Genomic DNA, 22,032 nt, shown 5'->3' on the forward strand with positions numbered 1-22,032 from the left:
TTTTTGGTTGCAGCCGTCATTGTTGTTTTGGCGGGTCCGGGCTGGGGATTCAAACCCACCACCTTAGGTGTACGTGGCTGGCGCCTTAGCCGGTTGAACTATAGGTGCCGAGCCTCTATAGCCTCTTATATGACATTTTGGCCTCTAGTTTTTCCCTTGTATAATCCAACCTGTATTTCTAAAGTATCCCTCTGATCAATTCTCTTCCCTTGCCAATCCATCCTTAAACTGAATGAACTTTGATCATATTGCAAATCTTCTCCACTCTTGGCATTAAAAATTCTCCACAATCATATCCATGCTACCTCTCTAGGCTCACTTTCTCAAACTCTTCTGGTGGAATGGATTTCCCTCTTTCACTCTATTCCAAAAAGGTTCTTCTGGGTAACAGAGTGACGCAGCAGAAGCATGCTGGGCCCATAACCTCAAAAGATTCTTCTTTCTGGTTACTCAGCTTTTGCTTATACCAGTTCCTTTTCTCAGGACTTCCCCCCCAACACCTAGTCCCCTGCCACTTATAAAATCCTATTTATCTGTCAAGGTCAGTCTTAAATCTCTCCTCTATTAACTCTTCCCAGAGGACTCCAGCCCACACTTATCTCTTCCTCTGCTGAGCTCCCATGTCACTTGCTTGTCTGTTTAATTCATCTGGTAGTCAATCATACATTGCCTTAACATTTCTGAAAACTGTCATTTATCTTGAGTATTGTCATTTAGCTCTTTCTTTTGTATATATATTTTCTCTCCAACTACCTAAGGAGCTTATTGAAACCAGGAGCCAGGATTGTACCTTTCTTTACAACTCTGTGGAATAGGACTGGGCACCTAGTTAGGGGTTGGCTCATTAATGTGTACTGACTATTTTCCAATAGATTATCTAATTACTATGTCGCCACATTAATAGACCACTGAGTCCATGATTAATCTTCCCTACCCTATTTGTCAGGCATTGGTAGTCACAGAGGATATAAGGGACCTTTAGAGACAGTATATTTGGGAGAAAGTATATTTGACTGTTTAAGCTTTAAGTAAGATGAATTGCTAAGAAGCTGGTGGTGAGACATTTCACTATCAGCTAAAAGTGTTCCTTAATAGATTTAGGTCCCAGGAGTATCTTCATAGTGGTTGTGATTACAACTTGATACTTATAACTCTTCCAAGAGAGTAAATAAGCAGACTTTTTTTTTCCTTTCTAGTTTGTGCTGGTTACCTATGTGTTTAATTCAATGAAGTCAGGAGTGGCACATCAATTATTTGGTGACTTTCTCTAGCTATTTTTGCATTCTTGGACTAAAAATTAAAATTCAAAATATACTATGTGACCTTTTATGCCAAATTGAAAATGGTATATGATACATGAGAAGCATTCCAGTTTGAATGGAGATGATCCAAGAGATTTGTCCACAGGGATGAAGATGGGAGCGAAGCATGGAAGTCACAACTTTTTGTGGCTACTTCCAATGCTGTGCTATAGTGGCCTTATGGCTGGCAGGGGTGGGATAGTGGTGGGGAGGCAGGGAGTGGGGGTTTCAATTATGCTTCTCTATCAGGAAAAGAGGAAGAAAATAACAAAGGAGTAAAATTTTGAGTGCTAAGTCATATGAAGAACATCATCAGATGCTAAGCAAAGAATATCTCATTTAAGCATATACAATGTGGGCCTTGGAGATACCTTAATGGTATGTGGAGCGGCTACATATTAGCCATTTTATTATGTTCCCCCATCATAGCCATAGGTAGCAGAATGTATAATTATGAGACTCAGTGGTCAGTAGCCTGAGAAACTCCAGGGGAATATGGATGGAAGGCTTTTTTCAATAGCATTATTTTTATTTCTAAATCCCATTATTACCAAACCACATCACATACTGCTTATCTCAAATGGCTAGAACAATCCTCTATCTGTTGCTAGTAATTTCCCATATCAGGTTCTTTTAAAGGCTGGGTTCATCATCCCGTTTATTTAAAATACCTCCACAGCAGAACTTTGCTTTAAGCAAATCCAGGGTTCATCCTAAACCCTGACTTCAAGATCGCCCTCACCTCAGATTCATATATTCATTTGAAAAAAAATTATCGAGCCTCTGCTCTATGCCAGGCACTGCTCTAAGTTAAATAAATGGCCCAAGTCCCTCCCCTCTCGAAACTTACATAATTTCTAACTGTGGTAGTAGATCTGCAGAAGAGCAGGCAGAGTGCATTGCACAGAGTTTGAATGGTGGTACCTCTTGTTATTGGGAGCAGTGGCCAGTGATTTGGCATTACCAGGGAGAAAAAGAGCCCTGCTAAGATTTGTGGAGGACTGCTCCTTGCTCTTCACTCTACATTTCTTTTGTGGTGGACAGGAAATAGAAAGGCAGAATGTCATAGTGGTTAAGGACAAAGGCTTTGGAATCACATAGCCTGGGTCCAAATTCTGAATTTGCTACTGAGTAGTTATTTCACTTTGGTCTGGTTCCTTCCTTTTTTCAGCTTCAGTTTCTATAGCTGTTATTTAGTCATGCAGGAGGCTCAAGTCAAGAGTGCTGATTGCAGTTTTCTTGACCTAAATGTGTCTGTGTTAGCTGCTGACATACATCTTGAGTGCCTCATTCATTGGGCACACATTGACATCTATCTATCAAGTGGATGTGTACAGAAGTATCTATACCACATACTTACAAAGATCTAAGTCTAAATGAATTACTCCTATTTATCAATAGTTCCAAACAAGTTTCCTAATGATATCTACCTAGAATTCATAAATAGATAATCTCTGCTTCCATATTACTTTTTCCCTGTTTGAAAGGTTGCTTGACTGATGCAATTAATTATTTACCCATGAGAATTGTGTGGATTATCTAGTAGTTCCCTTACCTTACGAATTTCTCCCTGTTGGACGGTTTTTATGACATTAATCCATTCTTCCATGTCTTTCCGGTTGGGTGCAGCCAGGGTGACTTTTCGCTGTGGTGTAATAACCTAAATAAAAAGTCACATTATCAGCTGGTTCTCACTCCACAACTTTTCTACCAGAGTTTGTGAAATCTCTAAGAAACTAGACAAATCTACCAAGTACAATCAGCTCCTTAGATACCCATCCAAAATAATAATAACTAACACTTTCATGATACTTACTATGTGCCAGGAACTATTCTAAAGCCCCTAGTGTATATTATTTTATTCAATCTTCATTACAATCCCAAGAGATAGGCATTATTACTTTTCTTATTTGATAGCCACAAAAACCAAGGCAAAGAAAGGTAAATGATTTTCCCAGGTTAACCCACAGCTAAAAAAATTAAGCCAGATTATTTGGCTCCAGAATTCATGCTTTTAAATACTAAACCATACACCCATATGTTACTCAAGTGAGGGCCTCTACTTGCTTCCTGCTGCTCTGTCTACTTAAAGTGGTAAAAGTACATATGCTTCATCAGAGTGTGCGTCTTTTTGTATGGGAGGAGAGTGAAATGTCCAAAAATCTAGTTTATTTTTTTCTTAAGGACAGACACAATCAGAATAGAATTTTATACTCATTTCTCTTAATCCTGCTTAGTGCCAGCACCCAGGCAAGAATAACAAGAAAGCTATGCTAAGGGTCTAATAGATATAGATCATGGGCAGGACTTGGTCTTTTCCCAGAGGACAGAAAGGAACATTGTTTCTATGGCCCTAATTGCCTTTACTACCAGCCCACCTCATCTTGGAGCTAGAACTCATCACATCAACATTCAATTTATTTCTCCATTTGTATGTAGCAGAGTGATTCTGTGGTAAATGAAAATAGGAGCTACTTGGAATAATGATAATGACCACTCCTTTGGTACAAATTCATTCTTGGGTAGGACTGATGTGCAATGCCTCTGTGCTTTAATTAGTCTAAGGTGAAGCCTAGTCCTTGGAATTTCTTTATAAAATGTAGACTAAAAGCATTAGCCTATAGGCTTATCACCCAAAGGTTCAGCTTTTTAAGTCTGGTCAACAGAGCCCTCAGCTTTACCCTAGGTCAGTGTGATTTAATGAGAGAAATAAAAACAAGGTCTTCTTCTTTGATCCAGCTGCTCTATTTTCAAAGGAGTATGAAACATGGACCAGCCCTGGAAGTAAGGTATTATGTCTATAGTTCTTTAGTCTGCTAAGTGCCATCCCCTACGTGACTAAAGAGGAACTCCAGTCTCTAGAACCCACCATTGACGCTCACAGTTCTGAGAGGAGGTAGGTAGGAGAATTTCTGGGCCAAGAGACTTGTTATTTTTTCAGTGAGTTTTTTGGTCTGGATTCACTTGAATGACTAAAGCCATATGACATTTCAACTGCATCAACCCCTTGAATACTTTCCTAGAAAATTCTCTGCTTCCTTTGAGGTATTCTCATCAGTAATCTCAATATGGAGTAGGTTTCAATTTAGATTTAAATCCTTCCTTATCAAAGGATAGGATGTAATGTAACTTGATTATCATGCTAATTTCTATAGAATATTGTAAGTCTCTTGAAAGCCTCCCAGTGATACTCTTCTAAAGCACCTTCACCAGAAGGACTGATTTTGTAAGAGTCTCACACCCCCCGCCCCACACACACACGTATCACCCTCTGAAATCAGCTTAGTATCAGGCTGGAGATAGGGAAAAAGACCATCACTTTTCTCCCCTTAAGAAGGCTGGTAGAAAATTTTTGTATAAATAATAACACTTTAGGATCAAAGGAGTCTGTAAACCCTGAATATCAAATAGGTAACAAATGGATATGGCAACCCTTCTTTCTAGCTAGCCCCCACCACTGTCCATTTAGTCATTCCCAATCTTACTTACACAAAAACTGTGGCAAAGGTTTCTACAGCTGGTTTCTGCCACCGCGACCTGAGACAGATCAATTGTTTCAAAGAGTGCAAACTAGAAAGGTACAAGAGGGAGAGGGACAAGAAACTGTCTGGTTAATGAGGCAAAAAGCATGTATATACACACACATTCACTGACAGGCATGATACAGTCATTTCTCTGACTTGTGGGCTGGAATTTATTTAACAATGTGATTTTTTTTGAAATATCATGTGACAAAAGACAAACCAAACTAAATCAAAATATAACTCTTCTCTAAACATTTATGTGGATTTATAGGGAGGCTTGGATTGGTCAGCAACATAAAGATTCATGCTGGAGAAGATAATGGTATATGGCTTAGTGGAGCAGATTCCTGTTGGCTCTTATTTTATTGGGTGTCAATCTTTGGCATCGTGGCTAGTCCCATCCAATTTCAGGCTTGTGAATCTTTATACACTGGTAATGGTAGATATCACCCACCCATCAGGACGAAATCAGTATTATGGATACAGACAAGGCTGGATTCACTGGTATGTAACCTGGGCAGTCACACAGGGCTTCATGTTCAGAAGGGCCAAACACTTGTTTTAATGCTCTGCTGTTGCTATCTTGAAATTCTTAATAATTTTATTTTTAAGCTTGTGTTTGGCAAGTGAAGTCCATTGGGACAGTGGATCATGCATATGAACAGAGGAAATATGCACAATGTTCATTTTTACCCTACATCTTGTCTCTCCATTTGCATTTGTGATGCAAATGAGCATAGAGTTCCAGTAGACCCATGATATGTGGAAGTTTAGCAAAACTCAAAAGCAAGTACAAGGTAAGTGTATTACGTCTAGGACTAAGTGGTGCAGCTGACAGCCCTGAGAGGCCACACTTACTATTGGAACCAGAACTTGCTTCAAACATAGAAAAAAGGCCATAGTTTCTAAGAAATGTGATTAACCAAGAAGCCTTGTTCTATTCTTCCTTACTCGTGTTACCTCCCTCAGTTAGCCAACCATTTGTGCTAAAAATGATGCCATCAGAGGAAAAGGAAAGATAGGGCAACCCATAGTCATTTTTCTTTTCAGTCAGAAAGTTTTAGAATAATGTGCAAGTATCAAGTAGTGAAATAAAAACAGTTGAGCTAGTTTTATGTAGTTCTGTGTACTGGTGAAAATATATATGCATGCATGTGCTACTATTGATAAATACAAATTGCATAATTTTGATAATTCTTCATATAAGTTAATATAAATGCTTTTATATTTGCATTTAAACTGGTATTGCACAGTATACAGTGTAAAGATCAATGGTAAGATTAATACTAATTGTTTTAACAAATTATTTACTTAGAATGATGCTAAATAACTAATAAAAAATGCCATGATGGTTCTGTGCCTGTGGCTCAAGTGGCTAAGACACCAGCCATATACACCTAAGGTGGCGGGTCCAAATCCAGCCAGGGCCTGCCAAACAACAGTGATGGCTGCAACCAAAAAAAATAAAAATAGCCAGGCATTGTGGCGGGCACCTGTGGTCCCAGCTACTTGGGAGGCAGAGGCAGGAGACTCGCTTGAGCCCAGGAGTTGGAAGTTGCTGTGAGTTGTGATGCCATGGCACTCTACCTAGGGGGACAGCTTGAGGCTCTGTCTCAAAAAAAAAAAAAAATGCCATGACAAGTCACTTTGTATTTTAGTGTAAATATAAAGCCTTGAATCTTAATGTCTTTAATGGAACTTTCCCCTGCTTTTGAATAAGGGGGACTGTAGTTTCATTTTGCACTGGGCCCCACAAGTTATGTAGTTGGCACTGGGTGTAAAACCTAAGCGGGGAAGCTAGGAAAGGAAAACAAGTGGGGGGAAGAAGGGAAAAGTGTCCCCCATATGGCATAAAAGGACAAGTTAAAAAAAAGAATAGAGTGTTTCAATTTCCACCCTAATGTTTGCCAGCGTGTCATCTCTACACATTAATGTTTCCTGGCACCTACCCATTAACCCAACTGACAAGATTGTATACGTTACCGCGGGGTGGTGTGCAAAGCAGAGCTTCTGTCCTCGAACCAGAAAGTATCTAAGCTTCCATCTCTTGAAGGAGTTACAGTTCTTCAGCAGAGGTCCTTCCTTCAGTATTTTCTGAAAGATAGAAACATAGTATTGAGTAACTAGATAAATTTTCAAGACTGTATCACTTGTTCTCTCAGATAGAAAGATCAAATTTCTAGCAGACTCTATCTCTGTAACATATCTGGCCTGAAGGCCAGTCAGGAAGACAATGAACTTAGTCAGAAAAGACATTGGTTACCCTTGGATAACACATTCAGGTTGACATGGGCTTCATGTTTCTTAGGATACACGGCCCAAGAACCGTGGAGAACATCTCCATTTGTGGTATGGGTTAGTGGGGAGGGACATGAACACATAAATAGAAGAACAGTCTTCCTAGGAAAGAATGAGTGGTAGAGGAACACAGTGTAAAGGCAGATTTTTTGGAAGTCTCCTTGTAGCTCTAGATCAGTGGTTTTCAACCTTCTTAATGCCTCCACCCTTTAATACAGTTCTTCATGTTGTGGTGACCTCCAACCATAAAATTATTTTTGTTCTACTTCATAACTGTAATTTTGCTACTGTTATGAATTGTAAGTATCTGATAGGTAAAATGTATTTTCATTGTTACAAAGGGGTAACAACCCACAGGTTGAGAACCGCTGCTCTAGATAGAGCCTTCCTATCATCTCTTTTATAGTGTTTCTTGAATATTAAGTTGGGTTATGTCCCTGCCCTGCTCACAAGCCTCTAATAGCTGCTCAAAACTTTTAGAACCAAATCCAAAGTCCTTCTCATGATCTTTAGGGGATTCATGATATGATGAGGGAACAAACGCACAAAAAGGGCACCAAAAAAATCCACTTTCTTTACATATCTCATAATCTGACTACTGATTTTCCAACTACTTGCGGAACAGACTAACCCTAACCAAGTTTAGAGTCTGCTTACCATTTTCACCACCGAGAAAGTTCTCAGTTTAAATTATAGGATACAAACCAACATGCAGGATTGCCATTTGGGCCCGGTGCAGTGGCTTACTCATGCCTGTAATCCCAGCACTCTGGGAGGCTGAGGGTGGGTGGGTCACTGGAGCTCACAAGTTTGAGACCAGTCTGAGCTAGAACGAGACCCCATGTCTAAAAATAGCTGGGCGTTGCAGTGGGCACCTGTAGTCCCAGCTACTACTCGGGAGTCTGAGACAAGAGAATCACTTGAGCTCAAGAGTTTGTGGTTGCTGTGAGCTATGACGCCATGGCATTCTACTGGGGGAGACAAAGTGAGACTGTCTAAACAAACAAAAAAACCCCAATAAACAAGATTGCCATTTGAGAGAAATACTCACCCTCATAAACTGGAATCAAACCCATAATTAATGGACACAGGGCCAGACTGAGTTTAAGTCACCAAATCAAGGCTCTGAATTCCATTCATCATCTAAATTAGAATTCACCATTGGGAGTGTTTTGTTTGGCCTACCTAGTGTTTTCAAAGTTTTTAATTAGTTGATAATATTTAAAAGGTATAAGATTTCATATAAAAATCTAGATTTCCGGCTAGGTGCCTATGGATCAAGTGGCTAAGGCATCAGCCACATACAACTGAGCTGGCGGGTTCAAATACAGTCCGGGCCTGCCACACAACAGTGACAGCTGCAACCAAAAAATAGCTGGGCATTGTGGTAGGTGCCTGTAGTCCCAGCTACTTGGGAGGTGGAGGCAGGAGAATCCCTTGACCCTAGGAGTTGGCGGTTGCTGTGAGCTGTGATGCTACAGCACTCTACCCAGGGCAAGAGCTTGAGGCTCTGTCTCAAAAAAAAAAATCTAGATTTCCTGTTTATTTTTTAAAAATAAGAATAGGCCAGGCCCAGTAGCTTACATGTGTAGTCCCAGCTACTTGAGAGGCCAAGGCACGAGGATGACTTGAGCTCAGGAGTTTGAGGTCGCAGTGAACTGTTTACAGTATTGCACACCACCACCCTCGACAGAGCAAGACCTTGTCTCTTAAAGAAAAAATCATGGTAACAATATGTTGGAACTGAATAGCAACTAACTCAGCAAGTCTTTGAGTTTTGGACCATGATCTAAGCAATTCTTTGCCATTCTTGTTCCCTTAAGCACATACACACACACACACACTCACATTTATACACTGTGTTCAATTCTCTAACCAATTAGCTAGTGCTAATGGACAGAGAAACTGAACGCTGCATCTCAGCTGAAAAGTCAATTCATGAGCAATCACAATTTATCAGAGCCCTCTTGATAATTTACAGGAACCTCAAGGTTATTGTCCCACTCTTGAGATGCAAAAGAATGGTGCTTAGGAATCAGAACAAAGAGAACAATAAGATCTTGTGGGAAGGGAGGAAGTTGCAGAGAGAGTGGTATATTTAAATTGTTGAAATTGAGTCATAATGAGAAAACAACTCTTGTCTAAGCATTAAAAATGATGTTCCTTTCCTGTCTCTGGCCAGGTGGCCTGTAGTACACACTCTCAATGATGACATTTAGTTTTCTATATCTGAACTCTCTCACCTCTATTCATATATGCCTCCACACCAAGTCTTCTTGATACCTAGGCAGTCCTATTTACTCTTTTCTGCTAAAGACTTCTTTTTAAAATTTATTTTGCATTAATACAAGGATACATAGATTAGGTTACATTGTTTGCATTTGTAAGGTAAAGTCTCAAGTAGTAGTTGTGCTTCCCCCAGAAGTGTGCCATTTACCCATACATTGTACCTATTAGGTGAAAACTTACCAACGCCCTATCCCCTCCTTCTTTCTTGAATTTAATTGAGTTTTTCCTCTCTTGTATGCATGTTGTTGGATTTGGAGAGCACTCTCTTAAGTAAAGTTTGACAAGAATGGAAAATCAAGCATCCTGTGTACTCAATACTAAACTGAAACTTGTAGATTAACAACAATCTGCTAAAGACTTGAATCCTAGATTTTAACTGTTCCAACTCTATACACCTGAAGTGCACGTGTGTGTGTGTGCATTATTTCCACCCTTTCCCCAAGTTATTATGCTCTGTCAATTATTAAATGCTTCCTTTGCTGTCCTTATTTTGTCATATATAGTGTTCCTTATATTAGCTTATTTCACAGGATTTGGTTGGATATTTTCTCCTTTTTTCCATTTTAAGCTTAAAGCTTTTTAGTTCAGACTATCAGATATCTATACAACTACAAGAACCCATTTATTTTTAGGCATTGTAAGCCATGGAATAGTAAACTAAGATCTGCTTTATAACCTGTGAATATGATAGCCCAAGAGGATTTAGCTTAGGCATTTGCAAAAAAGAGAAATGATTATCTTTCTTCAAGTTCCTATATTATCTACCTCTGGATCACATATCCTATCCCAGCAAACCATCCTGCATGGTTATTCAGATCCTATTTCCAATAATATAGCACCCACCCCTAACTCAGACCCTACCTAAGCCCTACCAGTCAGGGAATCATTGAAGACAATAAAAGTATATAGGAGTAAGATTTCTACAGCTCACTGTAACTAAGTTAGTATAAATGTGAGATAGATTCTGGTAGGTTTGTATATTATAATCTCTAGAACAAACACCAGAAAAATAACTTTAAAAATTGTTAAACCATCATAAAACAATAATGAAATACCATTATACATCCATTAGAATGATTAAAATGCAAAATACACCAAGGATGATTAAAATACAGAATATACCAATTCTGGCAAGGATATGGAACAAGAGGAATTCTCATTCATTGCTGGTAGCAATGCAAAATAATATGACCAGTTTGCAAGACAGTTTGGCATTTTTTTACAAAATCAAACATACTCTCACCATATGACCCAGCAATTGCAATCTGTAGTATTTACCCAATGCATTGACAACTTACATCCACACAAATTCTGCACACAAATGTTTGTAGAAGTTCTATTTATAATTGTCCAAACTTGGAAGCAACCAAATGTCCTTAAATAGTTGACTGGATGAACAGACTGTGGTATATCTATACAATAGAATATTATTCAGTGACAAAAAGAAATGAGCCATCAAGCCACAAAAATGCATAGAGGACTCTTAAAGGCATATTTCTAAGTAAAAGGCTACATACATTATTAATCCAACTGTATGACATTATGGAAAAGGCAAAATTATAGGGACAGTAAAAAATCTTAATGGCCTTCAAGGATTCAAGGGAGTTAGAAAGGAATAAATAGGCAGAGCACAGGAGATTTTTAGGGTAATTGAATTACTGTGTATGATACTATAATAGTGGATACATATTGTTATATATTTTTCAGAACTCACAGAATGTATAAAACTAAGATTGAACCCTAATGGAAACTATGGACTTTAGTTAATAATGAACAAATATTGGCCTACCAATTGCAACATCTGTACCCCACTAATGCAAAGTATTAATAACAGGAAACTAGGAGAAGTGAGGGAATACGTGGGAACATTCTTTACTTTCCATTCAATTTTGCTGAAAACCTAAAACTGGTAAATCTTACCTAATGATTTTTTAAAAATGAACAAACAAGAAAAGCCAGTGAAACTCTACAAAAGAAGAGAAATTAAGGGGACTAGCTGCTGTTTAGATTTTAAACCCTAGTATAAAGCTACAATAATAAAAAAACTTATTAAAGGAACTCAAAATCATTAAAGGAACATAGACATATATCCATGGGACATGGCAAGGGCATGTAAATGTAGTGTATTCATTTTTTAAAAAACCCAAAACTCTATCTATAGTCTGGCTGTTTGGGGGAGTGGCTATTTGAGTGCTTTAAGGCAGAAATGAGGCCATCTCTTTTATATCTGATATCTAGAGAGTGAGGGTCTGAGAAAGGGAGAGTTTCAATATTTGTCTACCAGTAGAGACTGGGGAGGATTCCTGAAGTGGATGGTGAAGTTGCAGAGCTGCCTTCCAAAAATAAGTCATTATAAATTATACTAACAAGTTATTATTATGAACACATTTTTGATCAAGGCTGGAACCTCTCTAGTAGATACTCTGGATTATCAACCCAAAGTTTATAATCACTTGGCACCATAACAGGGCTGGGAGCCTGTGAGAATTGACCTTGTTTTGCCTATCAGTTTACTTTGTTTCTGTCGAAAGCCAAATTACCTTCTGGAAGCAGGAACACCCAGTCAACCATGACAAGAACAGAATGTCAATGCTAGGAAATAGTAAGCTCTGTGGTTCTCAAATTGTTTAGTTGGATAAACCTTTTCACCAAGTTAAAAGACCCAAGAGGGCATTGACAGAAAGCCAAATAAAGTAGTATTGCCTTGAATAAGATAATAACAAAGTAAAACTTTGTTTTTGGTAAGCACAAGCAAATTACTAATCCTAACCCCAAACACCTTACATTATGAATATTACAAAAGACCAACTTTACAATCATCTGGAAACAAGTACTTTAAAAACTATTGATTTCTTTCCATTTTTATGACATATTGATATCGGATTTTTGATACTGAATTTCCAGGCTCTTGGTCTTGGCGGTTCAAAGAATGAAGCGACGGACCACAGGATAGGTTTTATTCAACAGGTATAAGTGTTACAGCTCTTATAACAAGCCAAACCTCCTTGTAGAGTAGGATTAGCAGTAAGATAGGTTTTATAATACGAGTGTTACAGCTCTTATAAAGGAGCAAACCTCCTTGTTAGTGTTTACAGCTCTTACAAAGGGGCAAATCTCACAGAGCAGGATACAAGTGTTACAGAGCCAAACCTCTTTGCTCTTCTGCTCTTTTTCCTGAGATCTGCCCAAATCTGTGCTCAGGGTCTCTAGCTTATATAGGGGCAGTTGTCCAGTGAGCTTTTGGGTCTTGAAAATAGACTAATCTTGAATAGCCAGAAGTCTATGTGAGGAGGCAGCACGGTGCCAGTGTCTTTCCCCGCACGTGTTCATTTCTTTTGGCTACTGGAGCCTCTGTTGGGGGAGGGAAGCTCCCCCTTTTGCTCCAGCCTGCTGGTTTGTGTGCCAGCTGCCGCCAAGGCAGAGCCGGCAGGTCCTCTAGCGCTGCTCTACTGGAGCCTTTGGTGGGGGAGGGAAGCTCCCATCCGCTTGCTCCAACCTGCCTGTTCCTCTGCCGGCTGCTGCCACCAAGACAGAGGTGGCAGGTCCCTAAGCCCCGCTCAGCTGAGCTGGCTGGGGCACCACTTTTCCGGTATCAATATAACCTTGAATTCTCTAGCCAAAATGCTACAAAAGACCCCTTTATCCTTTTTTAACTTAATTTTTATTAAATCATAACTGTACACGTTTATGGGGTACAATATGATGATTTGATATACAATGTGGAATGCTAAAATCAAACTAATTAACATAACTAGCACTTCACTTTTTTGTAGTAAGACATTTATAATATACTCTTAGTTGTTTTGAAATGCACCCTTACATTGTACACGTTAGGTGAGATCTTGCCAAATACCCTCCCTCCTCTCACCCTTCCCCCTTCACTCCCCTCTCCCTCTTATCCCCTCTTTCTTTCTGGACTATATTTGTGTTTTATCATTCATATGAATATGTAAGTATTTATAAATTGGTTTCATAATAGTATTGAGTACAATGGATACTTTTTCCCCCCATTCTTGAGATACTTTACTAAGAAGAATATGTTCCAGCTCCATCCAGGTAAACATAAAAAATGTAAAGTGTCCATCTTTTTATGGCTGCATAGTATTCCATGGTATACATGTATCACAATTTGTTAATCTATTCATGGGTTGATGGGCACTTAGGCTGCTTCCATGACTTGGCTATTATGGATTAGGCTGCAGTAAACATTCTGGTGCAAATGTCTTTGTTGTAAAATGACTTTTCTTCATCTGGGTAGATACTAGTAATGATATTGCAGGATCAAATGATAGGTCGACTTTTAGTTCCTTGAGAATTCTCCATACTTCTTTCCAAAAAGGCTGTATTAGTTTGCAGTCCCACCAGCAGTGTAGAAGTATTCCCTTCTCTCCACATCCACGCCAACAGCTATAGTTTTGGGATTTTTGTGATGTGGGCTAATCTTACTGGAGTTAGGTAGTATCACAAAGTGGTTTTGATTTGCATTTCTCTGATGATTAAGCACGATGAGCATTTTTTCATGTGTTTGGAGGTCATGCACCTGTCATCTTCAGAGAAGTTTCTGTTCAAGTCACTTGCCCACAAAGAAATGGAGTTATTTGTTCTTTACTTATTGATAAGTTTGAGTTCTCTGCAGATTGTAGTTATCAGATCTTTGTCAGAAACATAACCTGCAAAAATCTTCTCTCATTCTGAATGTTGTCTGTTTGCTTTACTTACAGTGCCCTTAGCTGTGCAGAAGATTTTTAGCTTAATCAGATCACAGTTCTAGGCAGTAAATCTGAGGCTTGGGTATTTTTCCTAACTTTGCTCAAGGATCCACAATTACAAAATGCTGGGGACTCTGCTTTCTCTCCCCATGATAAGAAAACTGGGAAGCCTTGGTTAATTAGTATATATAAGACAGAGTGAACACATGCCCCACCTACTTACTCCCTACCAAACTTTGTCCTAAAAGACAAGATCATATAGATAGCTACATTTTATTTTATTTTATTTTTTTTTAGACAGAGCCTCAATCTGTCCCCCTGGGTAGAGAGCTGTGGCGTCACAGCTCATAGCAACCTCCAACTCCTAGGCTCAAGCAAGTCTCCTGCCTCTGCCTCCCAAGTGGCTGGGACCACAGGCGCCTGCCATAATGCCCGGCTATTTTTTGGTTGCAGCCGTCATTGTTGTTTGGTGGGCTGGGCTGGATTCGAACCCGCCACCTTAGGTGTATGTGGCTGGTGCCTTAGCTGCTTGAGCCACAGGCACCGAGCCGATAGCTAAACTTTAAAAGTTGTTCTGTGAACTGCTCTGAATACTCAGTACTAGAACAGTTAATGAGTTTCCCTCCAAGAAGCAAATGGTAATCCTTATTTTTCTACAGACCTAATGTTTTATGGTGAACAAGAGGGAGTTCTGTTATTTTTAGTGACTATCCAAGATCAACAGGAAGAGTAATTAGAATTGACTGGTCTAGAGAGGCTCCTGTGGCTCAGTGAGTAGGGTGCTGGCCCCATATGCCGAGAGTGGCGGGTTCAAGCCCAGCCTCAGCCAAACTGCAACAAAGAATTCGCTGGTCTACAGCACTTTGTGATTGATAAAGTGCTTTTTCTTTAATATGGAATTCTCCCATTAACACTCTGTAAGCAGTGAAGAACTCAATTCTGTTCTATAAAAGACGTCCTGAACTTGGTTTCTTCTTTCAGAGCTTTGGAAAACATTGCTTGAGTTTCATTTTGGATCCTCTTTGATATGCCATTCCCCAAATCCATTACTTCCAGAAACCCCCACACCCTGGCACAGGTAGTCTCCCTTCCTGATGTTCTCTACAACTCACCATGCATAAATTAATTACCGATTAATTATTCCTATTTTTAAGACATCATAAAAGAATTTGCAACTTTTCCTCTCACATAAGACTGTTCATATTTGTTTTGCACGTTTGCGACTTTTCAGTATCTTGGGGCTAAAATATTTGTCAAAAGAATGCATCTCTAATGTTATTATGAAAGACAACGAGAAATAGAACACTATATGAGAATTTTGCTTGGTGGCCACCTTTACCAGCATACAGCTATTTACTAAAATAGTACACATATGCAATCCTCTTAGTTGAAGCTACCACATTTTGTGGAATATCTGCAGTGCTGCAGATGGAAGTCAGGAAGGGTTGTAGGGTCCTTGTATATACTGAAATGCCATGGTATCACTTGATGTCTCTTAAACCAAAACACACTGCTGGCAACCTTCCTATTTCTTCCTCCAGTTCTATCTAAATTTAGAACCCAAATAACATGTGGTCTCTACTATTGAACTCTCAAGGCTGGCTGTTTTGTAGTGTGAATGAATATAGTGCTAATTTGTCTATTGTCCCAAGCTCAGTCACTACAGAGCTCAATTGGCTTCATTCAAATCCAAGACTTCAGGACTCTAACGCATAGGTAATTCAGATCCCATGTACAGCATTCACACAAAATGTTTGTGCTGAAACTGTGCAGCCTCTGCAGAGAAGGCTAGAGCTTTGGAAAACATTGCTTGAGTTTCATTTTGGATCCTCTTTGATACGCCAATCCCCAAATCCATTACTTCCAGAAACCCCCACACCCTGGCATAGGTAGTCTCCCTTCCTGATGTTCTCTACAACTCACCATGCATAAATTAATTACCAAGAAGGATAAACATTTTACTCTCTCCATATTTATAAAATATCTCAATGGGGTCTGTAAAAGTACCCCAATTTCCTATATATAACACCTTCCTGCTGCTTAAATGGGAAAGGGCAAGTACAGCTGCTGCCGTGACCTTTTCCTGTGCTCCTTTCAAATCCCCAAAGCTTCTACTATCTGCTATGTCTGCGTTTCTGTGGCTTGTTGCATTTTTGATATATGAGGCTTTGCGGAGTTTTTACCCTTTCTTATCAAAAGAAATCCTTATTACATAGCCAAAATGAATTCCACCCAAACGAAATGTAGACGAGCATCATGACATGCACCACTACCCATTATTAGCTGGCTGCTCTTCTAATTTCTCATGCTGCTCTTTGTGAGGGAGGCTGGATCAAGTTGTAGGATAAGTCACTCCCCAAGTAAGAACTGAATTCTCACTATGGGCACAGCTGGGGAGACCTATGGTTCCTTCAGTTAGACAGCCTGGAACATCTATTCTCTTTGCTTTGGGGGTGGGGGTGCCACCAAGAAAGCCATTTCCTAACACAGGCCTGCCAAAGTTGATTCAGAGCAACAGTGTTTGATTTGGTTAAAATGCAACTCCGGTGCTTTAAGCTTTAAGAAAGGCCAGAACCATGGCTTCACTGAAAGCTTTACATTCTCTAGGGGCCCATTGACAGTGGCAGGAGTCAGACAGACTGGCTCCAGCGCTTATGAGCTGTGTGACCTTGGGCAAATCATTTAACCTCTCTGAGCCTCAATTTCCTTGTCTGTTAGATGAGTATACCCTGCAGAAAATGTACCTGCCACTCTGCAAAATGAGTCCCTTGTCCCTTGTGGATTATGGGCCCAGAAGCTACTGCCATAGCTCCACTCATGCCAGTACTAGAATCTTTTATCCCTGGCTGGCTAAAGGCTGCAGCAGAAGAATAAAGAACACAGTAGCCATTTGTTTTCCCAGGAGTTTCAGCACTAAAGCCAGAAGAGTGATGGGCAAACAGAGACTGCTGGTCACCTATAGCACTCAGAAGCCAGATCTTTCTATTGCCTAGGTCTGCAAGGACAGTTGCTCCAAATGCTCTTTCACTCCTTCCAGTACTAAGGAAGAACTATAGAGGATCATCCATGTTCCTACTTTCTATTAATAAAATAAAAGACAGTTGAAAATGATGCTATATTTGTTTTTTCTGAATAGGCAAAAACTTTAATCAATTTCTTGCATATCATTCAAAAGATGTTTTATACATATGAACAAACATGTATATGTATACATATATTATTTTTCTTCCTGTAAATCTTAGCTTTCTGTGTATAAAGTTTTGTTTCTTGCTTTCTACACAATATATCATGGAGCTCTTTCCATATTGGTACATACTGGGCTGCCTCTTGGTATGTAAAATTCTTTTTACAATTGCAAAGCATTCCACTGCATGGATATAAAATAATTTATTTAAATGATCCCCTATTGATAGACAGTGGTTTCAAATCTCATATTATTACAAACAATACTGCAATGACTCTCTGTATATACATTCCATTTTGTGCTGCTGTGAGTACATTGATAAATAAATAATAAGGGTTTCTGACTTAAAACTAGTACAACTGGAACCATAAAGCCTAAACACCTCTAAGTTTAAAATCCAGCAAAAGTAGCAGTATAAGTGGAACCTTAGCCGATAGGCCTATGTATCCTCAAATCCTTCTACCCACTTCGCCTTCACTTTTTCTATTACTGGAGTTTCCTAGGAGGGGTAAGGAACACTAATTGTTTGGGAATTGGGGAGGAGGTGAGTGATCTGGGCTCAGGCTGACAAAGTGCAGAAAGTGATGACCTGCCTTTTGGTAATTGTCTTGGGTCTAGCAGCAGCCAGGAAAGGCAAAGAGCTCTGCTGAACCCTCTTGGAGCTACACGTAGGTTTGAAAGCTAGTTTTGCTGCCTACTAGCTGTGCAGCCTTGAACTAGCCATTTCACCACTCTGAAGGGCCACTTTTAAGTTGGTAGAATGGGGATATGAACTCTGATCTATGTAGTTCAAAGTCTATTGTTATGCCACAAAACATTCTTTTAACTTAGCTAAACTTGACCTTAGAAGCGAGTAATCTTAGCCATCCTTATTCTGTTAGAAATGATGAAAATAAGTCACCAAGAGGGGCTGCACTTACCCAAGTCTAACAGCGAATAAGTGACAGAACTGGGTCTTGGTTTCAAGCCACCCTATTTCAGTGGTGTGTGGACTCCCCATTGAACTTCCTACAATGAGTGAAGGTACCCTGCAACTGCAGACCTTGAGTTTTCTCTGTATTGGCAATACCTTCTGGAACACGTGCATAGTTTGAGGGCTCCAGGGGAATAGCCTGGAAAGGGATGTGAAGAGACAGCAGGAAGATGGTAAGTGGCTTATTGGAAGTCTTCCTGCAGAAGATTGGTTTTGTTCTACAAATGCAGAGAAGAATGAAGGTTCTGAGTAGGGGAAGGATTGCTTCTGAGCCTTGGGGGAGCCAAAATCTTAGAGGAAGGAAATCTAGTGAAAGGAATAGTGTAAGTAGAAACTTCATGGGAGATCCCTGTTGCCACGGTAGCAGATGCTGCTGCTTAGAAATGAAGTTCTGTTGTTAGACAAAGTCCCAAAAGGAAAGATATCAGGGTATTTTGGACAGTAGCCCTCAACTAAGATCAGAGAAGTGAGGTTATGAATTATCTTATCTCGCACCACTGAGTTACCCCAAAATGACAAAGCAATACCTGCTTCCAACTATCTTCTTCCCAACCCTTTCACCAGAAATGAAGGTTATTCTAATACTCTGTGGATGTTTCTTCTCTTAGGGACATGTTCCCCCACTGCTTCTAACTAATCCTGGGCCCCCACCACCACAGCACAGATGTGGTTTATCCTAACAATCTACTGTGAAACCAGTGGCTCCTATTCTGATTCTGGTAATGGTCCTCATTAGAAGCAGCAGGAGCAGTAATTTCTTCTCTTAAGTTTCTGTTCGATCATTCCCCTCAAAGGAAGAGAGTTGTTGCTGGCTGGCAGATGGCTGCTATTTGCCCTCACTTTACATGCATTAGCTCATTGAGCACCCACAATAACAGCCCAGTGAGGCAGATGGAGAAGTTGAGACTCACAGAGGTTGAGTGACTAGTTTCAAGTCACAATGACTAGCAGAGGTGGGATCTGAATACTGATCTGTTTGACTTTACTGTTCCCCCTTCAATACCAAATGGCTACGTGATGATCATCATGATCTGACTGAGTGCCAGATCCAACTTGAAGATAACTTCAATCTATCACTTCTTCTTTTCCCAGTGGGTACTATTTTACCCCACAGAAAAATCCACGGATGAGTAATGTCTGCAGATTTCCCACTAGTTTAGGTGAACTTCTTGAAGGGGATCATATACTGCAAATGATTTCACAGTGAGAAGAAAAGAAAATAACAGTCCTTTAGAGAGGTACCTATAATATCACAATCCCCAATTTTTCATATGTTGATACTTTATAACAATATGCTGGAGGATGCCTAGGAGCTTCTAAATCTGCAGATTAAAGCCTTTAAAGGTATTTACAAATGCTTGCAAAAAGAAAACTTGCAAATATACAAATATACTTATGTGTCACTTAATGACAGAGATGCATTATGAGAAACGTGTCATTAGGTGATTTTATCATTGTGCATACATCAATGTTCTTACACAGAAACCTAGATGGCATAGTCTACTACATACCTAGGCTGTATGGTACAGCCTTGCTCCTAGGCAACAAACCTGTATGGCACGTTACTGTACTGAATACTGTAGACAACTTTAACACAATGGTATTAACATTTGTGAATCTAAACGTAGAAAACATACAGTAAAAACACAGTATTATAATCTGATGTGATCACTATAGTGTATGTAGTCTGTTATTGACCAAGACCAGTACATAGCACATGACTTTGTGCAGCTCATTTGGCTACAACTCACTTAAATAGCAAAGAAGTAAAGAAAATTCAATTTTGATGCTCTCTGTGCTCTGGTTATCAAAAGTATCTCTCTCTTTGCAATCATAGATTTATTTTTTAAGTATTTTTAAAAATATATTTAGAAGGTACAAATGTTTTAATCTTTTATTGTTACATGGATGTATTACACAGTGGAGAAGTCTAGGCTTTTAGTATATCCATCAACTGAATAGTGTATATTGTATCCAGTAGGTGATACTTCAATATGTCTTAGAATGTGAGGATGGTGAGCCCATATCACCTAACCATATGTACCTGGGGAGTAAATGTTTACCCAGGAGTTGGGGAGATTGCCTTATTGCTAAACTGGACTTATGCAGATAGCCATCTGAAGGCCTGAACAAGACCTAAGAATATATTCACTAATAAGTCCTCTTGGGATGAAGTGGTTAGACGACAAAGAACTCTTTCTTATTCTACTTTGTCACTCATGTGCTTTGGCTCTTAAGGGCAATCTAAATGTAATTATACAATAATACCTGGCAAATGCATCTTTCTTGCTTTGTTAGTGTACCTTTGAAAAACTTAAGAAGGTTGGAGTGGACTTCATAGTCAAAAGTACACCTCCTTGGTCATGACTATGTAAAGTGACTATCCTCTTCATATGGCTGTTCTAATCTTTCTTAAATATTCCTCCTCCTCCTTTTATCTTTGATGCAGGAAAAGGAAATGCTCAATTCTGCTTAGCTTTCAATTCTACCAAGAGCACCTAGAGATTTGCTATACCAACATGAGACCAATGGAAAACTGAGGGTATTTTTAATGCAGAAAAGTGAGTATGCAGTAGGGGGACATACCCCATGCCAATGAACTCTCTTTGGTTGTTCTAGAGAAATTAGCTATAAGGGAACTCACTGTTTACAGTCTTCATAGTTTTCCCAATGGGCAGAACTTCCACTATGGTGTTCTCAACTTGATGGGCTTTTTGATTTCTCCAGGTCTTTCTCATTTGGAGACAAGATGAGACTGTTTTCCAGGTTTGTGATTCACTGAACTATTTTTATGCATGAGCAGCAAGTTATATAATAAAAAATAACAAGGAAAATGTGAACTGAAAACCTCACAAACCTTGAGAAAGTATGAAGGGGGATAGTCTTTCTGACCTCAAAATATGTAAAGTACACACATACACTGTCTTCTCATTCAAAGACTCAGAAGTGTCTTAGGATCCTTTTGGTCTATTTCAGTTCCCTAATTGAGTCACACATATATATGTCCTCCAAATAGCATGTTTGGATTTAAGAGGATCTCCTGACTGATGGTTTAAAAAGAGGGTGAACACATACATATTTGGGTAAGAGAAGATGGTTCTGGAGTGAACTGAATGGTAGAATCAAAGACAGAAGTGGTAGTTAAAGGAAAATCTGTCAGTGAAGGGATTTCAGGAAGGCAAAATTCAGCATGTAAAACCTTTTACCATAGGAAAAAAAAGTATTAAGCACACATTTTCCATGAAGCCCAAAGCATTCTATATACTCTGCCTGATTTGTCCTTTCAACATCCCACAAAGGCAATTGAAGAAGTAGGTTATCATTTAAATAACTCATTGCCTCTATAGATATACTTAGAGAATGCTTTTCGTTCCCCAAGTTTAAAGTGCAGTAAAATGTCATATTTTCTTAATAGCATCTATTTCTAAAAATGTCAAAGTGTGTTACATACCATGTTAATTTTGTCTTATTCTCTCTTATGTATTTTTTCAGGATATGTGTGTAGTTATATACTAGCTTGGGTATAAACGTTTTTGTAAATTGATACCAGTAAATACAAATGATAAAAACGATGCCATTTTCCTGGGCTAAGATGTTTTCAGTATCTGATTGATAACATTCTTCATTCTTTTACTGGGTTTTGTATTCTTTTTATTTTTATTTTTTTTAATTTCTTATAGCATATCTGTGTACATTAATGCAATCTTGGGGTACAGTGTACTGCTTTCATATACATTTTGAAATACTCTCATCA

General features: G+C 39.2%; 1 protein-coding gene across 1 annotated transcript in view; it reads right to left on the reverse strand.

The window, feature by feature from the left end:
* Positions 1-22,032, reverse strand: part of DGKK (diacylglycerol kinase kappa) — a 123,514-nt gene that overhangs the window by 55,639 nt on the left and 45,843 nt on the right. Inside the window, exons 2-4 of the mRNA XM_003799668.2 lie at positions 6,809-6,919; positions 4,791-4,871; positions 2,857-2,961 (exon numbers count right to left, since the gene is read on the reverse strand). Of these exons, the coding sequence (XP_003799716.1) occupies positions 2,857-2,961; positions 4,791-4,871; positions 6,809-6,919 (297 nt within the window). The remainder of the gene's footprint in view (positions 1-2,856; positions 2,962-4,790; positions 4,872-6,808; positions 6,920-22,032) is intronic.

Source organism: Otolemur garnettii, unplaced genomic scaffold, assembly GCF_000181295.1.
Source record: "Otolemur garnettii isolate 467f Iridium unplaced genomic scaffold, OtoGar3 scaffold00153, whole genome shotgun sequence".
NCBI classification, from domain to species: Eukaryota; Metazoa; Chordata; class Mammalia; order Primates; family Galagidae; genus Otolemur; species Otolemur garnettii.